Genomic DNA, 26,022 nt, shown 5'->3' with positions numbered 1-26,022 from the left:
AAATGTATATGCAGGCATATGTTATGTCGGATATAAAAAAAAACAGCTTCCTAAATATCATGAGTCAAGTGCATTATTTTGAACAGCCTCCAATGATTCTAAAAAGCAAAATAGACAAAGATAAATGAAATGGATATAATAATATTTCACATTATCATGTAAATTTGAAGACATTGCAGAGGCTTGACAATATACCTGTCAATTATGGACGCAGAGTTGGATTGAAAAATCATGTTTTTAAGATTTATTATGTCAATTGAAAATGATGAAAACAACAAACAACTAGAATGACATTCGGTTGAGTGCATACCTCAGCCAGGCTGAACAGTTTATGTTTTGCATCCCACTGAAAGGATGGACAGCATCCGTACCTTAAGTAAAATTGAATCATTTGGTCCTTGTCACACACCCAACCTATTCACAACTTTTTGAGATATCATGCCACAAAATTTTGGCCTTATCTCTCAATATTGAAGAATCACTTAAAAATTCTCGTATCTGGATCTCGATCCAGATCTTCACCAAAATCTAATTAATTTGACCTTGTCACACACCAAAATTATCCAACAGGTTTCATCCAAATCCGTCCTTAACTTTTTGAGGCATCCTGCTCACAGACAAACAGACAGAGAACCGACTTCCGGTTCCGGTTTTGAGCGGCAAGAGGTCTCCTTCGGGGCTCCCTGCTGACATTCTCAAAGTTAAGTTCCGGTTGTTATTTGTCCCGTTTTAACTGTTTAATTTTCTCACCTACATGTTAATGTGTGTTCCTAGTTCGGTTTTGTTTCAAAAATCGTGCTATTTTGTGAGTATTTATGTCGACGTTCTTACCTGGTGTTTGAGGCCTAGTCCTAGGCTTGAGGCCTACCGGTTCCACTTGGTGTTCGATCGTTTTTTTTTTTTGTTTTGTTTTGTTTGTTTTTTCTCCCCATTACCTTCAATTTCTATCCTCCCCATTACCTTCAATTTTCATCCTCCCCACTTTCCAAACATCCCCCATTCTCCCAACTAATCTCTTTCTTATCTCAAAAAAAAAAATAAAAAAAAATAAAAAAAAAATATACCCAACAACAACAACAACAACAACAACAACAACAACAACAACAACACGCTCACCTTCTCCCGATTCTGCTACTTCTTCTTCCTCTTAACTTCCTCCTCGTCTTCCTCGATTTTTTTTTTTTTTTTTTTTTTTTACATTTCCATGACCTAATCTGTTGAACTCTCTCATACATTAATATTAACAACAAAAACGATCTTATGATGCTTCATCTTCCTCTCTCACACATGTGGTACTCTTTACTGTTTCACAATGCACTACTCTTCTGCTATTTCAACAGACTGCTTTCATTTCGACCTCTCCTTCATTCCTTGCCTAAAAAATCCAACTATTACAGCGCTTCTTCTCTCCATGCTCTGAATTCGCCTTCATTGCATCCATCAAGAATTGTGTTAAATCGCATCTCTGACCTAAAACTTTTAAAAACCACAGTTTGCCATGAATGCTCGCTTTCCATCAACCATTCTTTTTTTCCAACTTCAGTGCCAACTCACCCCCCTCACCCCTCACTCTCACTCTCAAAGCAACCATCCCACTCTTCTCCCTCCAAGCCTCCCTCTCACCTCTTTCAAAAATTCCCCCTCACCTTTCTCCCACCTTTCATCCCCCTCACTCTTCCTTCTCTAAGTTGCCCCCCTCTCATCCACCAACCTGCCTCCCTCCACTGCCCTCTCACCTCCATCTCTTCACTCCACCTCCTCAAATACTCAACTGCCATCTTCCTTGTCTCTTGTCCCCCCTCTCTCCCAGCACCACAGAGCCTTTTCTCCTCCTCATTCGGCCCCCTCCCCTCGCTATTCTGCAATACCCCACACTCCTTCAGCAACCCTCCTTACCTCCCCCCCTCGTCCCTCGTCCTACCCTCCCCCGCCCCCTCCGCCTCCTGCACCCAAAGCCTCCTCCCCTACCTCTTCATTAAAAGTGTGGACCTCAAATATCCGGGGCCTTCGCTCAAACCTTTCAGATCTTTCCATGCAGGTTGCCACTGACAAACCAGACATTATCTGCCTAACAGAAACTTTCCTCTCCCAAGACGTGTCTGACTCCCAAGTATCTCTCCCTGGTTACTCCCTCTTACGGTATGACAGACCTGAGCCTCGTCCTGGTGGAGGTGTTGCTCTCTTCATCAAAGACTCTATTCCTCACTCTCCCTGCACTGCTCTCACTCCCCCACACCCCCAGGAATACCTCTGGCTTCGGCTTCCCTCCACTCCCACCTCATGTTTATATGTGTACTGTACCGTCCACCGAACAGTGATGACTCCATCTACACCTCACTCTCCGAAAACATGGACCATCTTCTATCTTCTCATCCAAACTCTCTCTTCCTCTTATGTGGCGACTTCAATTGTCATCACGCCAGTTGGCTAGGTGTGGGTACCTCTCTCACCTGCCATGGGACATCAGCAAAAGCTTTCTGTGACTCATTGGGACTGACTCAATCGGTCAACTTCCCGACCCGGATCTCAACCAATGGTACTCCATCTCTTCTGGATCTGATTTTGACAAATTTCCCTGACAATATCTGCTGCTCTTCCTTCGCTCCAATTGGTTCTTCTGACCACGTCCTTGTTAAAGTGGACATCTCTCTGGCTGTTATCAGAGAACCACCTCACCGCCGTCGAGTCTGGCATTTCACTCAAGCCGACTGGCAGGGTCTCCGAGCAGCCATCAAACTTACAGACTGGTCTCCTATCACTACTTTCTCAAACATCAACTCATCCTGGGAATTCTTTCAAAGAAACTTGCTCTCCCTCATGCACAGATTTATCCCCTCTCGTGTTCAGTTGTCTTACCCTTCCTCCCGCCCTTGGTTTACTGAAGCTTGTGGCGAGGCAGTTGTCCTGAAACAACTTGCCTTTGCCTCATGGAAAGCAAACCCAACTGAGGGCAATCTCAGTTCTTTCCACAAAGCTCGGAACAAGTGTGTAGCTGCCCTCAGGAGAGCCAGAAAACAACATCTTTCTCATCTGAAGTCTGAACTCTCAAACCTCTCTCCCTCCTCAAAATCCTGGTGGCGTTTAATCAAATCTGTTTCTGGTGTATGTTCCCCCTCCATCCCCTCCCTTACCTCAAATGGCCGCACTGCTGATTCCACACGTGATAAAGCTGAATGTCTAAACTCGGTGTTTGCAGCTAAATCTTGTGTCCCAAACCCATCACTATCTCTACCCACTTTACCCAGTCGCACCCAACTGTCCCTGGACTCTGTATCCTTTTCTCCTGACAAGGTGGAGAGCTTGCTTTCAAACCTCGAGTCAGATTCTGCAACCGGTCCAGACGGCATCAGCCCACGTGTCCTCAAAGCCTGCTCTTCTGCTCTTGCTCACCCTCTCTCTGTTCTATTCACCCTCTCATTTTCCCAAGGTCATCTGCCATCTGCTTGGAAATCTGCTAACATCACTGCCCTGCATAAAAAAGGTGCAAAAACAGATCCCTGTAACTATAGACCAATCAGCCTTCTCCCAATCATCAGCAAGGTTATGGAATCCATCATCGCTTCAGACATGAAATCCTTCCTCTTCTCCAATGGCTTGATTTCCAATCATCAATTTGGTTTCAGACCAGGTCACTCTACCCTAGATATGCTGCTACTGCTCTCCCATCAATGGATGGAGGTCCTCAATGCCAGACAGGAAATCCGAGCCGTATCCCTGGACATATCACGTGCTTTTGACACAGTCTGGCACCCTGCCCTACTCACCAAACTCTCTTCCCATGGTATTCAAGGCCATCTCCACTCATGGCTCGCAGACTTCCTCTCCTGTCGCAGTCAACGTGTGGCCCTAAATGGAGTTCTTTCATCCCCTCTTCCTGTGCAGGCTGGAGTTCCTCAAGGTAGCGTTCTGGGCCCTGTTCTTTTTCTGGTTTTCATCAATGATCTCTCGGACTCTCTGGAAAATCCTCTATTTCTCTTTGCCGATGACTCCACCCTCTGCCGTACCATCTGTCATCCCTCAGACCGGCAAGCAGCAGCTTCTTCGCTCACTGCAGATCTGGATAAAATCACAAACTGGTCCAACACGTGGAACATGTCTTTCAATCCAGACAAATCTCACACTCTCACTATGTCTCTTCGAAAGGACCGTTTACAAAACCCCCATCCACTTTCTCAACAATCCTCTGGAAGAAGTCTTTTCTTTCAAGCTTCTGGGTCTCACTATCTGCCATGACCTTTCCTGGGAAAGTCACATTTCCAACCTTGCCTCAAAAGCCAGTCGCCGACTGGGAATCCTCCGTCGTGCAAAGTCCTTCCTCGGCCCTCTTGAGCTCCTGACCACTTACAAAGCTTTTGTCCGTAGCCTGATGGAGTACTGCTCTCCCCTCTGGGCTGGTGCTCCTGCCTCCCACCTTTCTCGACTTCACGCTGTCGAAACCAGGGCTTTTAAGATCATTGGCATCTCCCGCAATGAAGCTGAGTCTTTGGGCCTCTCACTCAATCACCGCAGGTTGGTCGGTGGTCTTTCTGTCTTCTACCGACTCCTCTCCAGCCTTGCCCCCCCTGCTCTCTCTGTGATTTGTCCCAACCACATTTCCACAGGGCACTCAAGGTCCGCCAACAACCCCCTTCTGGTAAAACTACCAAAATCACGAATCACTGCTCATCTTCACTCTTTCATTCCTCTTTTTTCCCGCCTTTGGAATAAACTTCCTCACTCTATTCTTTCCCATTCTTCCCTCCAGGCTTTCAAAACAGCTGTTCACCACCACCTCTTATCTTCCCCCATCCAAATCCTCGATCTTTTCTACCCCCGATAATCCACCCAAGCCCACTTCCTTCAATTCTCCTGCTTTCCTTCCTGAAAGTCCCTTTAATGTCCATCTTCCCCTCGCCATGTTCCCCGTCCCATCCCCATCCCTCTCCCTTCCACAGTTCACCTGTGTCTGTTCCCCAATGTTTTGTCCCTTCCACTCCCGCCCCTCTTGTCTCATGCCTCCTTGCTGTGAGTTGTGTGTTAGCTCTCATACGAGCCTCGACCAAGGTATACAAAAAAAAAAAAAAAAAAAAAAAAAAAAAAAAAAAAGAGGTAAAAACACAACCACCATCCACCTTCGTTGGAGGAGGTAATTATTGCATCTGAATCTTCACAAAAATTAAATTAAAATGTCCATGTCACACATTCAACTTGTCCTCCAAGTTTCATCTAAACCGGTCCATAACTTTTTGAAATATCTTGCTGTATATCGTTTTGGCCCTATCTCTCAATGATGAAGAATCATGAGAAAATTAAAAATTCTCCTATCCAGATCCTGATCTTCACCAAAATTGAATCAACTTGTTTTTTTTTTTTTTAAATCACACACCCAACCTCTCAACCAAGTTTCGTCTGAATCCGTCCCTAACATTGAGATATCGTGCTACATATCAGTTTAGCCCGATCTCTCAATGGTGAAGAATCACTGACAAAATTATCAGATCCGGATCCAGATCTTCACCAAAATTGAATCAGTTCTTCCTTGTCACAGACTCAACATGTCCACCAAGTTTCGACCAAAGCCGTCCGAAAACTTTTTGAGATATCGTGCTACATATCATTTTTGGCCAGATCTCTCAATGGTGAAGAATCACTTTAAAAATTCTAGTAGCCAGATCCGGATCTGGATCTCCACCAAAATCTAATCATTTCACCCTTGTCACACACCCAACCTGTACACAAAATTTCATCCAGATTTGTCTGCAACTTTTTGAGATATCCTGCACAGGGACAAACAAGCAAAGAAGAAGACATCGTGCAGAGCAGGATACTTGCAAAATCCATAAAACAAATTTGACCTCAAAAATGATTGGTGGTTGAATTAAATGACCAAATATGCAACTCCTCTTCAAATTTCAATTAAATCGGATGAAAATTGACAATTTTAGAAATACCACCTTTGTTGTTCTTGACCTTGGGACTATGTTGACCTTTTGGTCTATGTTGACCTCAAAAATAATTGGCTAGTTGAATTCAGTGAGCTGAAATATAAATCCTCTTCAAATTTCAAGTCAAATCGGATGAAAATTGAGGATTTTAGAAATTCCACCTAAGTTGTTGACCTTTGGCCTATGTTGACCTTTTGACCTCAAAAACAATAGTGTTCTTCCTAATGACAAACTCTGCCATGTGGTGAAGTTTCGTGAAGATCGGTTAAAAATTGTGACCTGTAGGCAACAAACAGACAGACACAGACAGACAGACAGACAGAACTCGAGGGGGAGCACTCGGTTGAATGCAAAACCTCCACCGCCAATACTGCTGGGTCACTTAAGTGAACCTGATATCCTATTCATTGTAGGTCAAAACGGATCAGATCTACTGAACCACGATTGAGTAAACTAAACGAGATCGACGCGCATGTAGAAATGCCAAAAAAAAAAGAATCGAAATTTTTTTGAAAAAAAAAAGGTGCAAAATTTCTGGGTTTTTTTTCCTAACAAATTTTTTTTTTTTGGGTTGGAAATCACTTAAAACATGTAGAAATGCAAAAACAAAAATTCAAATATTTTTTCAAAATGGTCACCATAGCGGCCATATTGGACTTTGGACCAAGTCCAAAATCTGATGGCATGATCCTTGGACCATACCTAATCCCCCCACCAAGTTTCGTCGAAATCCGTCCAGGAGTTTTTCCGTAATACTGTTCACAAACAAACAAACAAACAGACAGGGGTGAAAACAGTAACCTCCGTCCATCTTCGATGGCGGAGGTTAATAATAAAATCGACTGACTAATATACTTGAAAATATTCAATTTTGCAAGTAACAAACAGACAGAACTGGGTGAAAACCTGGAGGACTAGGATCAGGAATGAAATGTGCGAGGAGGATGTTTTCTTTTGTGGGAGGACTTGACCTTGGTATAAACAATTTAAGTAATAATTAAGTTCCACCAAAAAAAAAAAGAAAAAAGGAATAACTCATGCAATCACAGCCTGTCTTGGTATCCTCAGCACCAGTTTGAAGACGGTGAAAACTCACTATTAAAAACGGTGGCAGTGAAAACCAGGTAATTAAAATAAAAATCACACAGAGACCACCGAGCCTCGCAAAACACAGCATGTTTCGTATTGAATAAAGTCCCAAAGACACGTTTTTTGCTTCAGGATAACAAATAAAAAGGAGAACGATGGAGTGTTAAGGTCATGTCCTACGAAGGGGTTTCTGTCTGCAGTCAGTCATCATTATTAATAGACTTGAATCATGAAGTCAAAAGGCACCTGCACCTTTAAAAAAGAACAGGTGAGAGGTCTTTGTCCCAACCAGCATCCTGTTAATTATCTTTACAATAATAACAGATAATAATAATAATAAAAACACAAACAGCAATAAATTGCTGAAACAAAGAACCTGCATGGAGCTTGGTACCGGCACTGTGACCACAAGTCTGCTTTACTCTCAAACACCGAAAAAAAAGGAACTTGCAAGCTTTTAAGACTTTCTGCCATAACGTGGAAGAAGTTTGGGAAGATGGAATGTGGGATGCATGCAAAATATAATTGATCGCAGCGAGTTTGATTTACGAGTGCAACAAATGATCATCGGGAGTTTGGTCGACAAGAGAAAGCGAAGACGGTTGAGTGGCGAAGTTGATTGATGGAAGGTTGCTGTTAACTTGCAGCAGCCGGATGAAAGGTGGTGATAAATTGTTTCAATTTAATTTACACAACAAGACCTTGGAAAAATGAGCTCGCAGTGAAGTTTATATTAAAAAAAAAATAAAGGTTCTGTAATGCAATGCAAAAGGGTTACCTTAATACTCATCTGAGTGCCATAATCTGTAATCATCCTCAAGCAATTTAATATGGTTTGGTTACACTTATGAAATTAATACAAAAAAAAAAAATGTATAAAAACTAATGCACCAAAAAAAAAAAAGTGTGGATTTTAACACTTGGTGAAAACACAATTATGCTCAAGCTTTTAGTTGTGAGAACAAGTACATTCACTAAAACCAAGCTGTTAGTCCTAATCATTCTGACCTTACACGCACGCCCCCTTCCCATCCCATTACGCAATACTTCTACAGCTCCTCTACCTCCATAAACTCTTAAAGCTGCAAAGACCTTGACGAAACACTTATGGTTAACACTGCATAAAGGATTTTTTTTGTTTCTTGAGGGGGGGGGGGGTGTAACAATACATGACTGATTCATGGAGGTGTCAGATTTGTGTTCCTCGAAAAGTTAATGAAAAATTATTAATGTATAACTATTAGTGATTAAAACTGCAGTGGTGGGGTTGGGGGATCTATTTACCGAGCTATTAGAAAGGCTATATGGCCAATAAATATAGCTCTGCTTTTTTAGCTAAACAAGATGTTATAGACCGACCGGTCTCATTGGATTTTTTTATTCCTATTTAACAGGCATTACTAAAATGAAAATTATTGCTCTGTTCTGTAAGGTTATTTACAATGGAAATGATGCCTGACACTATCCAGACCGAGAACGGGCACTCGGTCGAGCACGTACCTCCACCAGTATACGTTTTGTATCCCACCGATAGGCCAGATCTGGATCCGGACCCGAACTAAAATCCAATCAGCTTGCTCTCGTCACATAACCAACTCATCCATCAAGTTTTGTCATAACTCGTCCACAACTTTTTGAAATATCATGCTATACTGTATAAATAAATAATAATAATAATGATAATAAAAATATATATATATAGCAATGACGGCTCAACTAACATCGAGCTCATCGCGGCCGGAGGTTAAAATCCCACGATGTTGCGACTGGCTTAAACTCCTGTGGAGACGTTCCGAATCATGGCAGACTTGTTCACGCGAGAACTGAGGAGAGACACGAGAACCTTAAAGGTTTTTAAACCAATGGGTTCATTCCCGAAAGCACAAACAATAACTCAGGGATAATTGATCGGCGGAGGAATACGACAGCGGTAGTGGTAGGGAAGAAAGGGGGACACGGAATCAATAATAACTAATGTACAACGACAATAAAACAAACCTAAAGGTAAAGTGTCCAATCAAAGCAGGATGTGTTGACACCCAGTCATCACTGTCAGCAGTTATAAAGTGGCAGTTCTACTTATGTCCATTATTAATTACGTTACACACCAGCACACAAACACCACACAAAATACACGACACAAAACTACACAAACACCATACAAAACAAGTCTCGGTGAGAGTCTGCAATCTCTGATTCCATCCATCCATAGGGACCATACTCTGTGAGGAGCGTTGGTGCTGCCCAAGCGGTCTCCTTGGCTATTGGGCACAATCCTGGACGGGTCGCCACTACAACACAGGATACCAGCAAGCTGGCACTCATTTTGCCGACCTCGGTAGGATGACAGGCAGAGTCAACCCCACCTGGTATTAATTTAACAGACAGTTGGGTTTGAACTCAGGATCCTTGCACCCCAAGCCTACCACCCGAACCATGAAGCCAACACCAGGCGATCTCTGATTGAAACATATAAAAAAAACAAGAAAAATAGCAATGTCGAAGTGACGGGTGGATAATGAAAGCAGATCACACAAAGAGGTAAAACAAGGCGATTTCGTTTAAAAAGAAGTGTACGTTATTATGCCTCCGCTGAAGAAGTCGCCGGAGGAATTACGTTTTCTGGTTGCCCGGCCGTCCGTCCATGCTAATTTTCTCTGTTTTCTCTGCAACCGCTTATCAGATTGAGACATTTTCACAAAAGGTGGACTAATCATGGAGAATGTTTTAATGGTCATGATGTCAGAGGTCAAGTGGGGTGGCAGTCATGTTAGGAAAACAAAAGGAAAAACTTTGGACCTCTGTATCTCCAAAACCGCTCTATGGAAAAAATTGAAACTTGGCAAATGTCAAGTACTCCCCATGGTGATTTTTTTTTTGATGATGTTACAAGTGGCTTTGTAAGGACATCATAATTGCATACATCGAATGCTTTGTCCGATGAGTATAAAAAAAATTTTGAGTGTCATCTAGGAATAAATTGTATGGGGGACAAAAATTGATGACATCATTGATCACGTGGTTCGGCAGCCATATATTTTTAAACACAAAAACCTGAAAAACTCTTCTCTGAAACGGCTGAACAGATCGAGGTGATACTTTACAGACATGATCACCTATCCATGAGGAACAAAAAGTTTGCCACCTATGATGTCATAGGCCACATAGTCCAGAGCATTAGGGTTTAACCTGGACATTTTTGGTAACAAGCTGATTTTTTCAGGAAAGGTCCAGGAATGTGTGTAAAATAACATACTAAAAGTCCTCATGAATCCTCCTTGAGCGTTTTCCGCAATCCAAGATGGCGTCCAAAATGGCCGTCTTAATTAAATGTCTTAATTAAATGTCTTAATATATGTTTTGCGACTCAATGAAATGAATCATATACTTATTGGGAATTTTTCAAAAACACGCATTTACCAATAAAAACACTTGAGCTCATCCTGAAATTCAAAATGGCGCCCGAAATGCCCCTTTCCCTGTTGTTGTTTTCTCATAACTCTGCAACTAAGTAACCCAATAAAGCACATAAAATGTCTTTATATATGTTATGGGAGTCAAGGAATCTAGATAAATTCTTATTCGCAGATTTGAAACACGCATATCTATACCAATAAAACTACTTGAACTAGTCCGAAAATCGAAAATGGCGCCAAAAATGGTTGCAATTTCCTGTTTTTCTCATGACCCTGTGACTAAGTTACCTCAATATGCACTTTAAATCTCTAAATATATTATGTCTTGAGAAATAAGGAACTCATTCAGATACTTTGAAGTACAAAGGAAACAATAAAACCGCTGAAGTTCTTTCTGAAATTCAAATGGTGCTCAAAATGTCCACCACTTATCAACACACTGCTGTTTTAGCCTGTTTCAAGAGGCAAAGACATTCAAAACAAGATCATGCTAGAGATTCAAACCTCAAAAGTATCAGATGAATCTTTACCTTACGCATGCACACACCTAGTTGCATCAGTCATTGTCTTCATCGTCGGATGCTGTATCTTCAATGTTGATGTCCTCTGAAGTTGGGGTAATATCATCGTCGGCATCTATAAGAGTTGGTGCTGTATTGTTGCAATTGAGACCACTGCATTTACTGCACATTGAGGTACAAAAGAGCCCAAGTTTCTTGCAGCTACATGTCATGCTTCTGCAACCATCTGATTTACACCCACATGCCACCATGTTCAGCAAAGTGTCGGGAGCAACAGTAATGTCTGTTTCTACCGGGGTAAGAGTCCCGTCCTGAAATCGCCAGCCCCATTCTGTTGGAGATAAGGAGTTACCCATCCATTCCTGGACGGTAAGATAGGCGCGATATGAATGTTGCTTTGCTGCAGCACTAGTTGGAGGTAGACTTTCTAGCTGAAAGGATGAACTCAGGGAACTGCGACCGATTGCCCGTTTGTATGCGATGTGACGGTAGTCATCAAGAGATTCAAAACTGCTGGCTCCATAAAGCTTAAGAATGAAGCCTTCCCCTTTTTCCACCTCGTCATGGGTGCTTCCCCTGTTTGTGAAGGTATCCAGCAAGTCGTAGTCCCGCTTCTTGTGCACCATGTTGAAAGCTTTACGCTTGCCCTGACGATAGATCGCAGAGACCGTGTCACATCCCGTCACAGCATGAAGAAACATCAAGTGATTTCTTGTGTCCCCTATGGCATGCTGAATCTCATGAATGTTGAAGACCGTGACAGGATTACTGCGGCATAGCATGTACACATCTGTGGAAGAGGTTGCCCGAGCAACTAGCATTACCAGTAAGTCTGTGTCCATACCAACGACAGCAACTGGCACATGTTCTGACTCTGCCAGTGCTAGTGATGTGGAGACAATCAGGGTGTCGGCGTCTGCTTCTGCCTGCTTGACACATACTCCAGCCATGAGCATTTTGTCACGTAGAGTTTGTATAAGTCTCGCCTTATTGTTGCCGTTGGCTAAGAAAGCTGCTTGGGTTGTGGTGGTTGGCATATCATCTTCAAATATGATGTCACTAGAGGTACACTTCTGAGCTCTTCGTTTCTGCTCAGCTACCTTTGTCGAAGTTGCGCTTCCATATCCATCAAACACCACCGTTGATTGAGCTCCATAGTGTTTTAGGATGTACAGCTTGCGTGCTTCAGCATCTCTTAAGATGTATTCTAATGAGTTCCTCATACTTCAAAACATATATGTAGACATTTAAAGTGTGTTTTGGGGAAACCTGCTTGCAAAGTTATGAGAAAAACAGAAGAGGCGGCCATTTTGGACGCCATCTTGGATTGCGGAAAACGCTCAAGGAGGATTCATGAGGACTTTTAGTATGTTATTTCACACACATTCCTGGACCTATCCTGAAAAAAATCAGCTTGTTACCAAAAATGTCCAGGTTAGGGCCTATTTTGACCTAATGCTCTTGGACTAACATGGTTTTGCAGCTATGATTTTTTGAAGAAACGACCTATAAAAATCTGCTTCTCCAGAATGGCTTGACAGATTGAGGGGAAACTTCACCCACATGTTCCCCAAGCCATGGGGATACCAGGGTGTTCACAAATAATTAAGAGGTCACATGGTCTGGCAATCATATTAGATTGAATGAAAATCTTTAAAAAAAAAATTCTCTTGAACCGATTCATCAATCAATGTGAAACGCAACAGTTATGCTCAAGTAGTCATTGGGAATATATTATTACAGTTGTGGGAGTAGATAGTGGAATTTAATAGGGAATTTAGCATTGAATGGAGTAGTTTGGTCCGTGGACATGTTGTAGGCATCTCAAAGTAATCAAGTGGGGAAACTGTGAGTCACCACACCCGGGGGGGGGGGGGGGGGGGGGATGGTGTTGTGTTAATTAGCTTGGGTTTAAGAATAAGCTTCCCTAATATGTAATTGCCCCCTAGTGACTTTTCCCAATGTTTTTTTATAACCAAAACCATGGGGAGGAACAAGCAAACGAGCCGAGCTGGCAGAAGCCCCACCTCCGAGGGTGACGGCGGGCTAAGTCACGCCCCCGAGGCTGATGATTGATGGGCGTGAGGTCAGAGGCCAGCCAGGCGTGCCGAGTGGGTGGAGGCCCCGTCTTCCTGGGTTTCGTGCGAGCAAGCCACGCCCCGGAGGAGGAAACGGCGGTTTCAGTGACGTTAGTCAGAGGCATCGGACTCAGTAGGATGGAGATTGGAGTTCAGGGTGAGCGCACGCATGAAGCAAGATGCTGGCCTTTGACTCTTGGTTGAGTCATGAGAAACAGACCCCGAGCCCTCGAGTATCTCATCGGGGTCAGTGAGGACGATCGACACATGAAGCAGCTGCACTGGGGCTCTGAGCCTTGGTGTCACGTTCTGCAAGCAGAGTGCCTGCCTTATGTTTCTCCTGCTACGAGAGAAGCGAGGCACCATTTTGTGCGTATCTGCACGCGCTGGTGGAAGCACCTCAATTCCAAATTCCACAAAGACCAGCTCTGGGCCAAGCAAAGTACAAGAATACTCAAAAGGAAGGGTTTTCTATTTATTTTGTTTTCCCTCTGTCTGTATTTGAGTCCGTCTGAAGAGGCACCTCGACTTTAAGATTTATTTACTTCTCGTTTTTGTCATTACCATTTGAATTATTGTCCCATGTAAATATTTGTTTATTTTCATTAAATATGTTCATTTTAAGAAACTGTAGCCGTGTATTTGTAGCGGGGTTCGAGTATAAGCCCCTCCTGTGCTGTGCTCATCCGTCCCGCTGCCATTGCCCCATGCCCTTTCAAGCGCGCGTGATAATCTCTGGGGATCAACGTGTCCACCTCCTATTAATAAGGAACCGCTTGACCATCCCGGGGCTGGTGGTGTTAACCGCCCGTCACCACAATTTAGGTCGGGGGGTGAACCTGGGCCAGCCAGCACCGCATCAATATTGTTGTGGTTCTGCAAAACAGCATGCCTCTAAGGCAATGGCACCCAACATAAAGTGATCCTCAGGCAGTTATTTCATTAGTATTCATGTAGTTAGTCCTTTCCTCATGTCAAGTGGGTAAATGGGACAAATTGCGTTGGGTGGGACATGTATTTAGGTCGAATATATATCTCATTAATGCTTACTCCGACCTCCATTATAACCCTTTCCATTTCGCTGTAATAAACACCAAGCAAGCAAGCACGCATGCCATTCAACAAACAATTTAGTAGACGCGCCGCGATGCAACCCATGGCTCGGATCGCCTTCCTCGTTGTGCACAAGACAGCCTTCCTTGGGAATTTGCGTGCCATTTTTCATTCAAATCTGTGCACCAATTTCCAGCCGGCATCTCTCTTCGCTCCTCACCTCCCTCACCAAATCCTACCATCTTGACCGTAGATGCCTCCTGCACATGGGAAAATACTCCCGCACGACCTCGTACCTCTGCCTTGTGACAATTCGCCACTCCATTTCAAGCACCATGCGGCACCGGCCCTTGTTCTTGGTGCCGCGCGGTGCTTGACCACTCTACAGATGCTATGTTCTCCACCACATCTTACCGGGAGCGTCCCGGGTGAGCGCCCAGATCAAACAGAATTATCACAGTTCGAATCCAGTCATCAGACCACGGCAAGACCGTAAGCAACCAAATCCCTGGATTTTGGGACCCGGACCAAATCCCTGGATTGCCCTTCCCGCGACCCCTCCTCGTAGTGGGGTTCGAGTAGAAACTCTGCCACAATATGGCGTGGCGTCGCGGGAAGGGCGATCCAGGGATTTGGTTTGGGTCCCGACTGTGCATTGTGGCTCGTGAAGGAGCCCGTGGATAGCAGAGAAAGTCCGCTACCATACTACGTACAAACTACGCTCAGTGCACGTTCAGGGCCAGGGTGCCAGCTTGAGGAGCATGCTCTCCATGTTAACCAGGGAGCTCCGAGCCGTGCTGAGGCTGACGGGCGTCTGAGCCGGTTTCCGGTTATGGAGCCTTGCGGGGCATGGTTAGAGCCGCTGTGGCCCAATAGAGGAGCGGAATTTGGGCCACAGCGTGTCGCTTTCTGGCCCGAGCCCCATCCTTCGCTTGAGGCTTATAAAAAGGAGCGGCACGGAGCCACTGAGTGCACTTCTTCGAGGTAGAGCATTATTTGTGTGCGGCTGTCATCCTTCGTGAGTGTGCGAGTGGGAGTCCCTGCCATGCTGTTGACGTGCCACCACCCCCATGAAGCCAGAAAGGTTTACCACCGGCCACGGATGGTGGACCAGTGCGGAGCGCACGTTGTCATGAATCTCGGCGAACGAACAAGGAGATAACGCGCCATATCACTAGGTGGGAACGCTCAGGCAGAGCGTCCCACAGAGGTACACACTTACATATACATATCTTTACACGGCTAGGTTATGGATCTTCCTTCTTTCACATCTATTGTTCTATCTCTCCATACACACCTCTATCCCTCTGCTGTGGACGCACAAAGAAGAACGCATTACTGATACGCAATCACATTTCTCATGCACGACACCACAGCCATCACATAACATACATTGCACCTCCCACTCCCATATTGTAGACACCAGTATCTTTCCCACCTACCCCTCCCTCAGCAACCTGGGCCACGTTAGTTAGCAGACCATGGCAGGTATTTTGAGGGCACTTATCCCCACCTTTTTCTCTCTTTCTGTGCACTCTAACTTTCGTGTGTGTGTGTGTGTGTGTGTGTGTGTGTGTGTGTGTGTGTGTGTGTGTGTGTGTGTGTGTGTGTGTGAAAGACGGCATCTATCTTAGTACAAGTAAGATTTTAGAAGGTAGTCCGGATAATCCTGCTGTGTCTGGTTTGTAAGTCATCTTTTGCTGCACCCCACAAATTCCTTACTATTCCCATGCTGTACATGAAAGAAAACCCCATTTACTGTGTCACATACCTTTCCTCGCTTCTCTGCTAGAGAGTCTGTTCTCTTTATTCTCTGTTAGAGAATAAAGGTGTTGTATAGAAATGTTCCCAGCTCGTTTTAGTGTTTTCTTTCATTGGTCCAGAATGGCACGCACTCTACTTTACTTTAGCCAGGACGTTATTCCCCAGTGATCTGTTTCATAGTCGGTACGTGCTTGGCAGTCCTGCTCAGCTGCATCTGATCTGGTAAAGTGATCCGGTTTAAGCAAGTGCGTACCGAGGGCATGTGCCCCGGTAATTAGATCACGTGACCTTTAGGTAAACGGTTTTAAATGGAGGTCCCTAAGTCACATGGTCGAATTATTGGCGCTCGCAATCGATTAGCGACCAGCCGCATCACAAAGTTATTCGTGTGCGACAGCCTGTGATTCCGGTGAGTCTGGTGAGAACCCGAGGTATCGACCCCTCGTGGTCTTCGCCCCCGACACCGGGACCACAACAATATGTTTTGCCATTCTTGTTTTTTTTATACGTATTGATGTCAAAGTGACGGGTGGATAAGGATAATGGAAGCAGATCATGCAAAAAGGTTAGGGATGCGAGATTCTAGAGGTTATCGCATGTGCGGAAATGAAATAAAGCCACAGACATTGGTGTCGCTGGGTGTTTACAAGTGATTTGAAGGTGTGGATACGAGGCATTCGATGATATGTGTGAGGAAAACAAAAAAAACATTTTTGAGCGCTTTATCGTTAAGAAACCGTTGCAGCCTGTTCCAACGGCATTGTTGAGCAGACCAAAAAAAAAAAGAACGGCAAATTAAGACCCCAGCGAGGAACAGCGAGGTGAGCCTTGATAAAGGATAATTAAATGAGGCCATTAATTATCCTCAAAAGGATGTTTTAATTAACCCAAACACCCAATTTTCATTCATGCACTCCCTTGGAGTTCCCTTACTATGCATGCAAAGGTTCAAGCTGCTAAGTTTCATGGTTATGCAGTTTTAGAGGAGACACATTGACTAACACACTGACATTTATTATTTTACATTCCAGGATATTATTGTTATCACAATTAAGTACATCTGTTGAATATTCCAAAAACTTCTCTCAGAGATTCTAGAAAGGTTTGAGCAAAGATGAATGTTATTGATAAAAGCTAAAGAGTTTCCATTTTGCAATAACTAGGATTTGATTTTTTTTTTTTTTTTTAATTACTGGCAACATCACAGATATGGACAGAACAATTAGCAAAATCCAAACTGCACTTTGAACTTAGAGATTGGTTTATATCTAGGAAGGATTTTTGTGGTCGTAATTTTGAAGCAGTTCTGTGTATAGGTGGTTAATTAGGAAATTGGTAAAATTGGAATCACACCAGTAATTAGCATTTCTTTTCACAGAAATAAATTTCAAATTATTGAATCAATCCCCCTAAAAATATGCTGAGTGTTAAGATAGTTAACTAAAAAAATGAGTTAACTGCCTTTACACTTGTGAGACAAAACACATTTGGTGAGGGATTCATGCGAGCAACTTGAATAAATCATTTTTATGAATGGGTACAAAATCGTTCACCATCATTTTTTCTCTCCAAGTAACTACTTCTATCATATTAACATCCCTCTCCCCTGATAACCCCCCTTATTCAACTTTGTGGTAGCTACACTGTACTCCCTTTGCCGACAATTTCAGGGGGTGACATGCCACCTCGATTTTATGACATATTGACAAAGATGATCATTACTACAACAATGTATTTTGCATTGTTTAACATGGAGATTACTTTTAAGAGTTCAGTGACACCATCATTTCACCTCCACATAAATATAAAATGGATTACCGGCGCCTCAGTTCATCAGCGATGGTGCTGCGGCAGGTAAACAGATATGCGCGAAGAGACTTGAGCTGGAAACGGCATGTGCGCACAGTCGCCAGGTCGTCCACATGGCTGTACAATGAAGGATTGATGGCTGCAAGGTCCAGTAGAGGCTCTTCTACAATGTACTCCAGGAATTCCTTAGCTTGTCGTGATACCTGTGTTAGCAAAACAAATTGTCACAAAGATTTAATTATTATAGTGTATATCTATCGATACATACATATTGTACTCCTTCTAAAACCTTTGCACAGAATTTTTGCAGGTTTTGATTATAAAAGTCTCCTCATGCAGAGCACTATTGAGCAAACGTACGATATATACACAAGCAAATATCACCTATCACTTCATTAACGGGAATACTAAGGGAGTGGGGGCGGGAGAGAAAGAGAGGGGGGGAGGAATGATGGAAAGGTGGGGACAGAGAGATGAGGGGAGGGAGAGAGAGAGAAGGGAGAAAAAAGAGCGAGAAAGGGGGGGGAGGAGAGGGTGGGGGAGGGGGAGAAAGAGGAGTGAGCAAGTGGGGAGCAGGAGGAGGGAGTGAAGAGGGGCGGGAGAGCAAGGAGAGGGGAGCGAGGAGGGGTGGGGGAAGGGAATACAGCATGAGGAGAAGGGAATGCAACATGTGGGGAGGGAAGGCAGTGTGAGGGGAGGGAAGGTAGCATGAGTAGAGGGAAGGCAGCATGAGGGGAGGGAAGGGAGCGTGAGTAGAGGGAAGGCAGCGTGAGTAGAGGGAAGGCAGCGTGAGGGGTGGGGAGGCAGCGTGAGGGGAGGGGAGGCAGCGTGAGGGGAGGAAAGGCAGCGTGAGGGGAGGAAAGGCAGCGTGAGGGGAGGAAAGGCAGCGTGAGGGGAGGGAAGGCAGCGTGAGGGGAGGGAAGGCAGCGTGAGGGGAGGGAAGGCAGCGCGAGGGGAGGGAAGGCAGCGTGAGGGGAGGGAAGGCAGCGTGAGGGGAGGGAAGGCAGCGTGAGGGGAGGGAAGGCAGCGTGAGGGGAGGGAAGGCAGCGTGAGGGGAGGGAAGGCAGCGGGAGGGGAGGGAAGGCAGCGTGAGGGGAGGGAAGGCAGCGTGAGGGGAGGGAAGGCAGCGTGAGGGGAGGGAAGGCAGCGTGAGGAGAGGGAAGGCAGCGTGAGGGGAGGGAAGGCAGCGTGAGGGGAGGGAAGGCAGCGTGAGGGGAGGGAAGGCAGCGTGAGGGGAGGGAAGGCAGCGTGAGGGGAGGGAAGGCAGCATGAGGGGAGGGAAGGCAGCGTGAGCTGGAGGAATGGAAGTCAGCATGAGGGGACGGTAAGGGGAGACACTGAGGGGAAGGGAAGGCAGCGTACAGGGGCATTACCAGGGCGAAAGTGCATTCAGTCATCGATTTTGAAAGCGAACCTGCAGCTGTTGCAGACTTTGGTTTCTTTGAATCCTCATTCTCAACTGTCACTCATAGGTTCGTTCTCTGTCTCTGTCTCTGTCTCTGTCTCTCAGTTTTCAAATGTTTTCGCATATTGGACTTATTACAGTAATAAACAAGGTCTATTGAACAAAGTGAGCATGCAACTTTTGGACTGTCTTCTTTAACTCTCCGGAAATAGTTCCAAACTTCACTTCTGGAACTTTTGAAGGACATGTCAAAACTTTTTCAGTTGATGTATTGTGTACCTGTTAATCAGAAAAGCAATCAGCATGCTTTACCGGCCAACTGCAAATGCTTTGCTATTCATTTAAAAGGATTACATCCTTGGGGCGTGTTTAGTTTGCAGGTGACTTGCTTTTGCTGCTATATTGGAAATGGGATGACCAAGGGGTGTGTTCCTTTTCAATTAATATATTACCAGGACATGTGTAAACGGAACATGTCCGACAGGGATGAAAAAGGTTTCTCCCGAAAAAACGCTTCCATCTATGAAGTAGGAATTATTCAGAATTGACGTCGACCGGTTCACAACTCGATTTCTTTCGATTCCATGGTTGGAATTGAGTACTTTGGAATCAATTCCACCCAATACTATTAAACACTCAAGCAAGCACCCCAATGAAATGGTTGATAAGGAAAGGCTGGCTGGGTCATACTAAACACCATCTGGAGATGTCCAGAGAATCAAACAATATGCAAATTAGACAAATGAACACTTATTTTTTTGTTAGCAGTCAGAACTTGGAACTGGTGCTAAGTTCAATTTTGCAGCAAAAAAATTGAAATTCGGTTCAGGTTAAGAGATTCGAGAACTTATCGCATTTCAGCTGTAATGCTAATAAATGTCCAGAGAATTAAATTATTATGGGAATGGATGAGGTTTTGGAAGAGGTGGGAAGGGGTTCTCATCAAAATGATTCTGCATAGAATACCAGTGAATATGGAAACAAAATAAAGTCTGAAATAAATTTTCTACTGTTGATGCTATTAACATCACCCGGACACGACCGGAGATGACCACCGCCCGGACACATCCGGAGACGACTACCGCCCGGACACATCCGGAGACAACCACCATCCAGACACATCCGGAGACAACCACCATCCAGACACATCCGGAGACAACCATCGTCTGGACGCATCTGGAGACAACCACCGTCTGAACACATCCAAAGTATCAAATAAGGTGCAAATTGGACAAATTAACACTTTTTTTTTTTAGCCATCAGAACTGCAGCTAAGGTCAATTCCGCAGTTTAAATTTTGAAATTCAGCTCAGGTTAAGAGATTCTAGAACTTATTGCGCTTGCAGAAATGAAAAAAAGCCATGAACACTGGTGTCTCCAGGCATTTATAAGCATTGCAATGTATCCAGCGATTTATAGGTATGATGATCAGGTATTCGATGATATGAATGAAGAAAGTGAAAAAAAAAAACCAGTATGAGCGTTTTATTGTTAAGAAATCGTTGTGGCCTGTTCCACGTCAAGGCATTGTTGAGCAGAATTAACAAAATGATGAATTAAGACCCAAGGAAGCTGACAGGGGGTTGACTCAAGGACTAACCAAGGATGATGACTTGATAAAGGATCATTAAATAAGTCCGTTAATTATCTTCATAAGGGGTGTTTAAATTAACCCAAACACCCAATTTTCATTCATGCACTTCCGTGGTGTTCCATTATTATACATGCAAAGTTTGGGGCCACTAGATTTCATGTATTTGGAGTTGTGGAGGAGACACTGACAGACTGACACACATTGACATTGATTATTACAGATTTGTTGGTCACCAAGTTATGTGTGGGTAAGTTAATAAATGTAAACTAATTTGTGATTCTGGCCAAATCGCAAAAATGGTGGTAACTTACACTATGGCAACATTCATTACTGTTAGTCTGCTCATTGTCAAGATTAAATCAAACAATTATTTTTTTAATAACAATTTTTAATGGCAACTTGCCTTGCTCTCCAAACTGGCATCCAAAGCTTGCTCCACACATGGCTTACTAACTTCCTCTACTCTTGTAATGTGTGGCAGTCAACAGATTTCTTTCATATCCTCTTCCTGTCAAGCCTGGAGTGCCCTAAGGTAGTGTTGTGGGCCCAGTCCTATTCCTGATATCCATCAATGATCTTTCTGACTCTAGAAAATCCTCTTTATCTATGTGCTAATGACTCCACCCTCTGCCATGACATCCCTCATCCTTCAGACAAGCAGGCTGCAGACTCTTCCCTCTCTTCAGACCTTGGGGAAAAAAAAAAACTCACAAGCTGGTCAAACACTCAGAATACGTCTTTCAACCCTGACAAATCTCATACACTCACAATCTCTCTCCAAGAGGACCATCTGGCAACTCCCCATTAACAATCCTCCAGACTCCAGAGGATGTTCAGTCATTCAAACTCCTTGGGTCTCACTATCAGCTGTGATCTTTCTTGGGCAAACCACATTTCAAAGTTCGCCTATAAAGCCAGCCGCAGACTGAGCATTCTCCGTCATACAAACTCCCGACTTGGCACACCTGAACTCTGACAGTATACAACAACAAGGTCTTTATAGTCCAGGCAAAATAAGGTTTGATCGGGAACAAATTGCAACAGAATTTTTTTTAGCACAATGCATTTCCATGAGGTCCCCAGAACACCATACTAAACGTCCTAAGAAATCCCAGTTGCGGAAATACGTCTAATTTGCACAAATCTAATATGGTGGCCAATTATCAATATTGTGCCATATCTTTGCTCACAGATGACATATTTGGGTGATTTCAACTTCTAGAATGGGTATTTTGTATACAAGGATGCATTTAAAATACTTTTAAACTTCCCTGGAACAAAATCTCATTTGCATAAATCCAATATGGCCGCCAAATATCAATATTTTGCCAAATCTTTGCTCTTGGATGATATATTTCAGCCATTTCAACTTCTAGTATATATCTTTTGCATACAAGAATGCATTTAGAGTATTTAACAATTTTCTTGGATGTATTTTGATACACATCTCATTTGCATAAATCCAATATGGCTGCCAAATATCAATATTTTGCCATACATTTCCTCTCAGACAACAGGTTTGAGCAGTTTATATTTCTAGAATATTTGAGGGGATCAAAGGCTAAATTTGGGATAGTTTAATATTTTGATTGGATGGGTTTAAATAAAATGATGGATGAATTTAATAAAATCCAATATTGCCACCAAATATCGATATTTTGTGATCAAATTTATGACAGTCACATCTTTGGCTCGTGTTTCATTGCAGGCATATTAATACACTACTGAAGATGCCCATCAAGGTCATCATTATAGTCATCAGTGAAATCTGGTAGCTGTGAGTTGGCACAACTTGTCCCACGGCATTCTCCACAAACAGCACTGCAATGCAGACTATACTTTCTACATGTGCACCTCTTTGTATTACAGTCTGTTTTACAGTTACAGCAGATGACATCCAGTAGTTTTGATGGGGCTGCAAGCTGGTCAGTTTGATTTGGCAAACATTGTCCATCCACCATGTGCCATCCCCACTCTTCCAGCTTCATATTGATGCTTCTTCCTTTCCACTCCATCATCTGATAATGTACACGGAGGCTGTGATATTTTGCAGCTGCTGAGGTTGGGGGTAGAGTTTGAGGTTCTACATGAGATGTGCTCTTGGAAACCTTCTCACAAAATCACCTGTATCGAAAGTGTCCAGTCCTTTTTCTTTGGCACCACCATATAATAACACAAGTGCTTTTTCTCCTGCTGCAATAATGTCCTGTTTTGCCACATGTCCTTCTTGGCTGAACACCTTGGCTTGCTGACGGAACAGGGCAACACTCTTGATCTTCCTTACTGCTAAACCCTTCCCCAATCCAAACAAGCGAGAAGTTGTATCGCAGCCAAGGATTGCATGGATAAATAACACATGGTCACAAACATCAGGACCAAGAAATTCCTTAGACTGCTTTATGCACCATATCCTGGTCTATTTTTTGCTGATTGCCTGGGCTCTGGGGCCAGGAACAAGTCATGTGCATCCAGTTCAGCATGATGCAGTAGGAGGATGAGCAAGTCCGTGTCATCCCCTATCAGGACAGTGTCTTTGAAATCTAGCAGATGCAACAGCTGTTTGGACAATGAGCACATCAGCATCATGCTTTGCATGATCTATATTACACCCAGCCCGCTCTAATTTGTCACTAAGATAAACAATAAATCGCTGTTTGTTTGTCACATTTTTCAAGAATTCCTCCTTCTTGGACTGGATAACCATTCCACCAGTGAAGTTTACTGTCATGCCTGAACAAGCCCCTGTCCTTCGCATGTGCGTGGCATCTTTTATTGTTGGACCGTCTTGGTATCCATCAAAGATAATGGTAGCAGCCCCATATTTATGTGTAACATATGTGACATAAAGCTGACTGACACACTCTTATGTGGAACCTCTTGGCCATGGAAGACGATGAAGTAGCGCACCACCATCGAGAATATACTGGACATTTCCAATTGGTTCTCGTTGCTCCCCTTGCATGGTTTTCCAGAGAACATTGGCAAGGACAGCCTTATTTGCCTGCAGGGGAAGGAAGGAAGATTCAAACAATGCTGGGGGGTAACTACACAGTTTATATTTGAAGAGTGACTGTAGATCTTCACAGCGCTCCCCAATGGTTACCAGTCTTTGGAATATCAACTGTGGATCTACCTTCACAGATTCTCCTTTGATCTTGACAGTTGATCTTGAATTAAATGTCACCGCTCGATCACATTTCTGGAAGGTGAACTCTTCTACAGATTTCCCAACCATGGATGCTAGAATCTTTTCTCCAACTGTTCTTAATCTTTCAACGTTGACTCCTTCCTGGGCTGTCATGCCATTTGCAAAGTTAAACAGGGACGGATCCCGTGCGAATGGATCTCTCTCCCCGAGATAGCTGATAAGATCAAGGGTGTCATTGACATCTCTCGCTTGTCGAGCTTGACAGGTCTTTGTGCTGGTCACTGGTTTCAAATGAGATGCCACTGAGCTTCTGCATGGCCTCGTTGATATTTGCACATGCTGGCATGGAAAGGACCCACACCAACCGCTGAGTTTCTGTCATTCCTTTTCCTCTTGTCAGGCCTCCATGTGTCTTTATACTTCTCATCAGCACTTGCTCAATTGTGAGATCCGTGGATAGTCCTGCCCAGTACCTATCACTGCGCCTCACCACATGGTATCCTTTCTCAAATTGCTGATGGACATCTGGATGACTTTCCGGCAGATTAAGCATCATTTGCAGGTATACATATGCAAACTTTGCACATAGCGTGTGTCCTAGATGCATCCAATGAAATTTTTAATTATTACAAATGCATCCTTGGATCCAAAGATCTCATTATAGAAATTTAAAATCACCTAAATACATCATCTGAGAGCAAATATTTGGCAAGATATTGATATTTGGCGGCCATATTAGATTTATACAAATAAGATTTTGTTCCAGGTAAGTTTAAAAGTATGCTAAATGCATCCTTATATACAAAATACCCATTCTAGAAGTTGAAATCACTCAAATATGTCATCTGTGTGCAAAGATATGGCACAATATTGATAATTAATTGGCCGCCATATTGGATTTATGTAAATTAGACGTATTTCCGCAACAGGGATTTCTTAGGACTTTTAGTATGGTGTTCTGGGGATCTCATAGAAATGCATTGCGCTAAAATAAATTCTGTTGCAATTTGTTCCCGATCAAGTGAAAAAATGGGCTGGATTACCTGGACTATTATCTGGCTTGATGGGGGACTACTCTCCCCTCTGGGCTGGCTCCACTGCCTCACATATTGCTCAGCTTGATGCCGTGGAAAGAAAGGCCTTCAATGTCATTGGCATCTCCTGCGCTGAAGCTGAGTTTATCGGCTTATCACTTCGACATCACAGAAAGGTCGGTAGTCTCTCTGTCTTCTACCACCTCCTTTCTGGTCTTGCACCCTGTGCTCTTTCTGTGCTTTGTCCCCCCCCATCCCCACCACACCAGGTTTCTGCAGGGCTCACACGTCCACCATTAACCCTCTTCTGGTAAAACTACCTAAAAACACATTATGGAGAGATTGCACAGTCCTGGCTCCACGTAGACAAGAGCACAACATCATAGATGTGAGGGATCGCTAGGTCGCTCGTCAGAGATCGATCAGCTATCTCCGTTCCACGGGCCTGTTAAAGCAGAACTGACTGGGGCAACACAACAACAAAAAAGAACCTAAATCCAGGAACACTGCTCACCTCCACTCAATTGTTCCTCCTTTTTCCTGCCTGTGTAATCAACTTTCACATCTTTTTTAATCCCATTCTTCCCTCCAGGTCTTCAAGACAACTGTACACCACCATCTCAGATCATCCCCAATCCAAAACCATGATCTTTTCTACCCTCGTTAACGACACGGAAATCCCTCCTAATTTCCCACTTTTTCCTCCTTGGAGTTTCATTCTCCTTGCAACCGTGTTTTGCATCCTGTTTTTGTCTGTTACGTCCTGATCCATTCATTGTACTAGTTCTTCCATGAGCCTCGACGGCGTATGCAGAAAAAATGATGTAAAGTTCATATGATTCACAGGTGTGCTACATTCTACAACCTGCCTTGAAATTTCAAATGACCACGGTTAATAGCTCGTTGGTTTGTCGAATTTTACACAAATTTTCCCTCTCATGTAGAATATTTTAGCATGTGGATTGGACCGTTTCAATTGCTTGCAGCTGCTGTCATCACAGCGACCTGCTACCTCCCCTGGAAACAAGATGCCGTCATACTCCACCGCAAACCAGTCCCCAACTTTGATTTGTGATGCTTCATCAGAGCAATTGTTTGGTACTACTGCTGTGCCATCCCTTGTCAAAATGAAATGTGCCACATTTCCATTGATAAATTTCATGAAGTGATACCTAGTAGCTCCTCTT

General features: G+C 43.8%; 1 protein-coding gene across 14 annotated transcripts in view; it reads right to left on the bottom strand.

Moving 5' to 3' along the window:
• The window catches only part of LOC147021833 (putative pleckstrin homology domain-containing family M member 1P), a 126,523-nt gene that overhangs the window by 46,477 nt on the left and 54,024 nt on the right, over window positions 1–26,022 (bottom strand). For all 14 annotated transcript variants that reach the window (XM_085892226.1, XM_085892228.1, XM_085892218.1 and 11 more), the window contains one exon: window positions 17,664–17,857. In XM_085892226.1, the coding sequence (XP_085748352.1) occupies window positions 17,664–17,857 (194 nt within the window). The remainder of the gene's footprint in view (window positions 1–17,663; window positions 17,858–26,022) is intronic.

Source organism: Eptatretus burgeri, chromosome 8 (assembly GCF_056783735.1).
Source record: "Eptatretus burgeri isolate ZD-2024b chromosome 8, Ebu_testis_v1, whole genome shotgun sequence".
Classification (NCBI taxonomy): Eukaryota; Metazoa; Chordata; class Myxini; order Myxiniformes; family Myxinidae; genus Eptatretus; species Eptatretus burgeri.
Note: the sequence above shows the minus strand (reverse complement) of the source record. Positions and strands in the feature narration are given on the sequence as shown.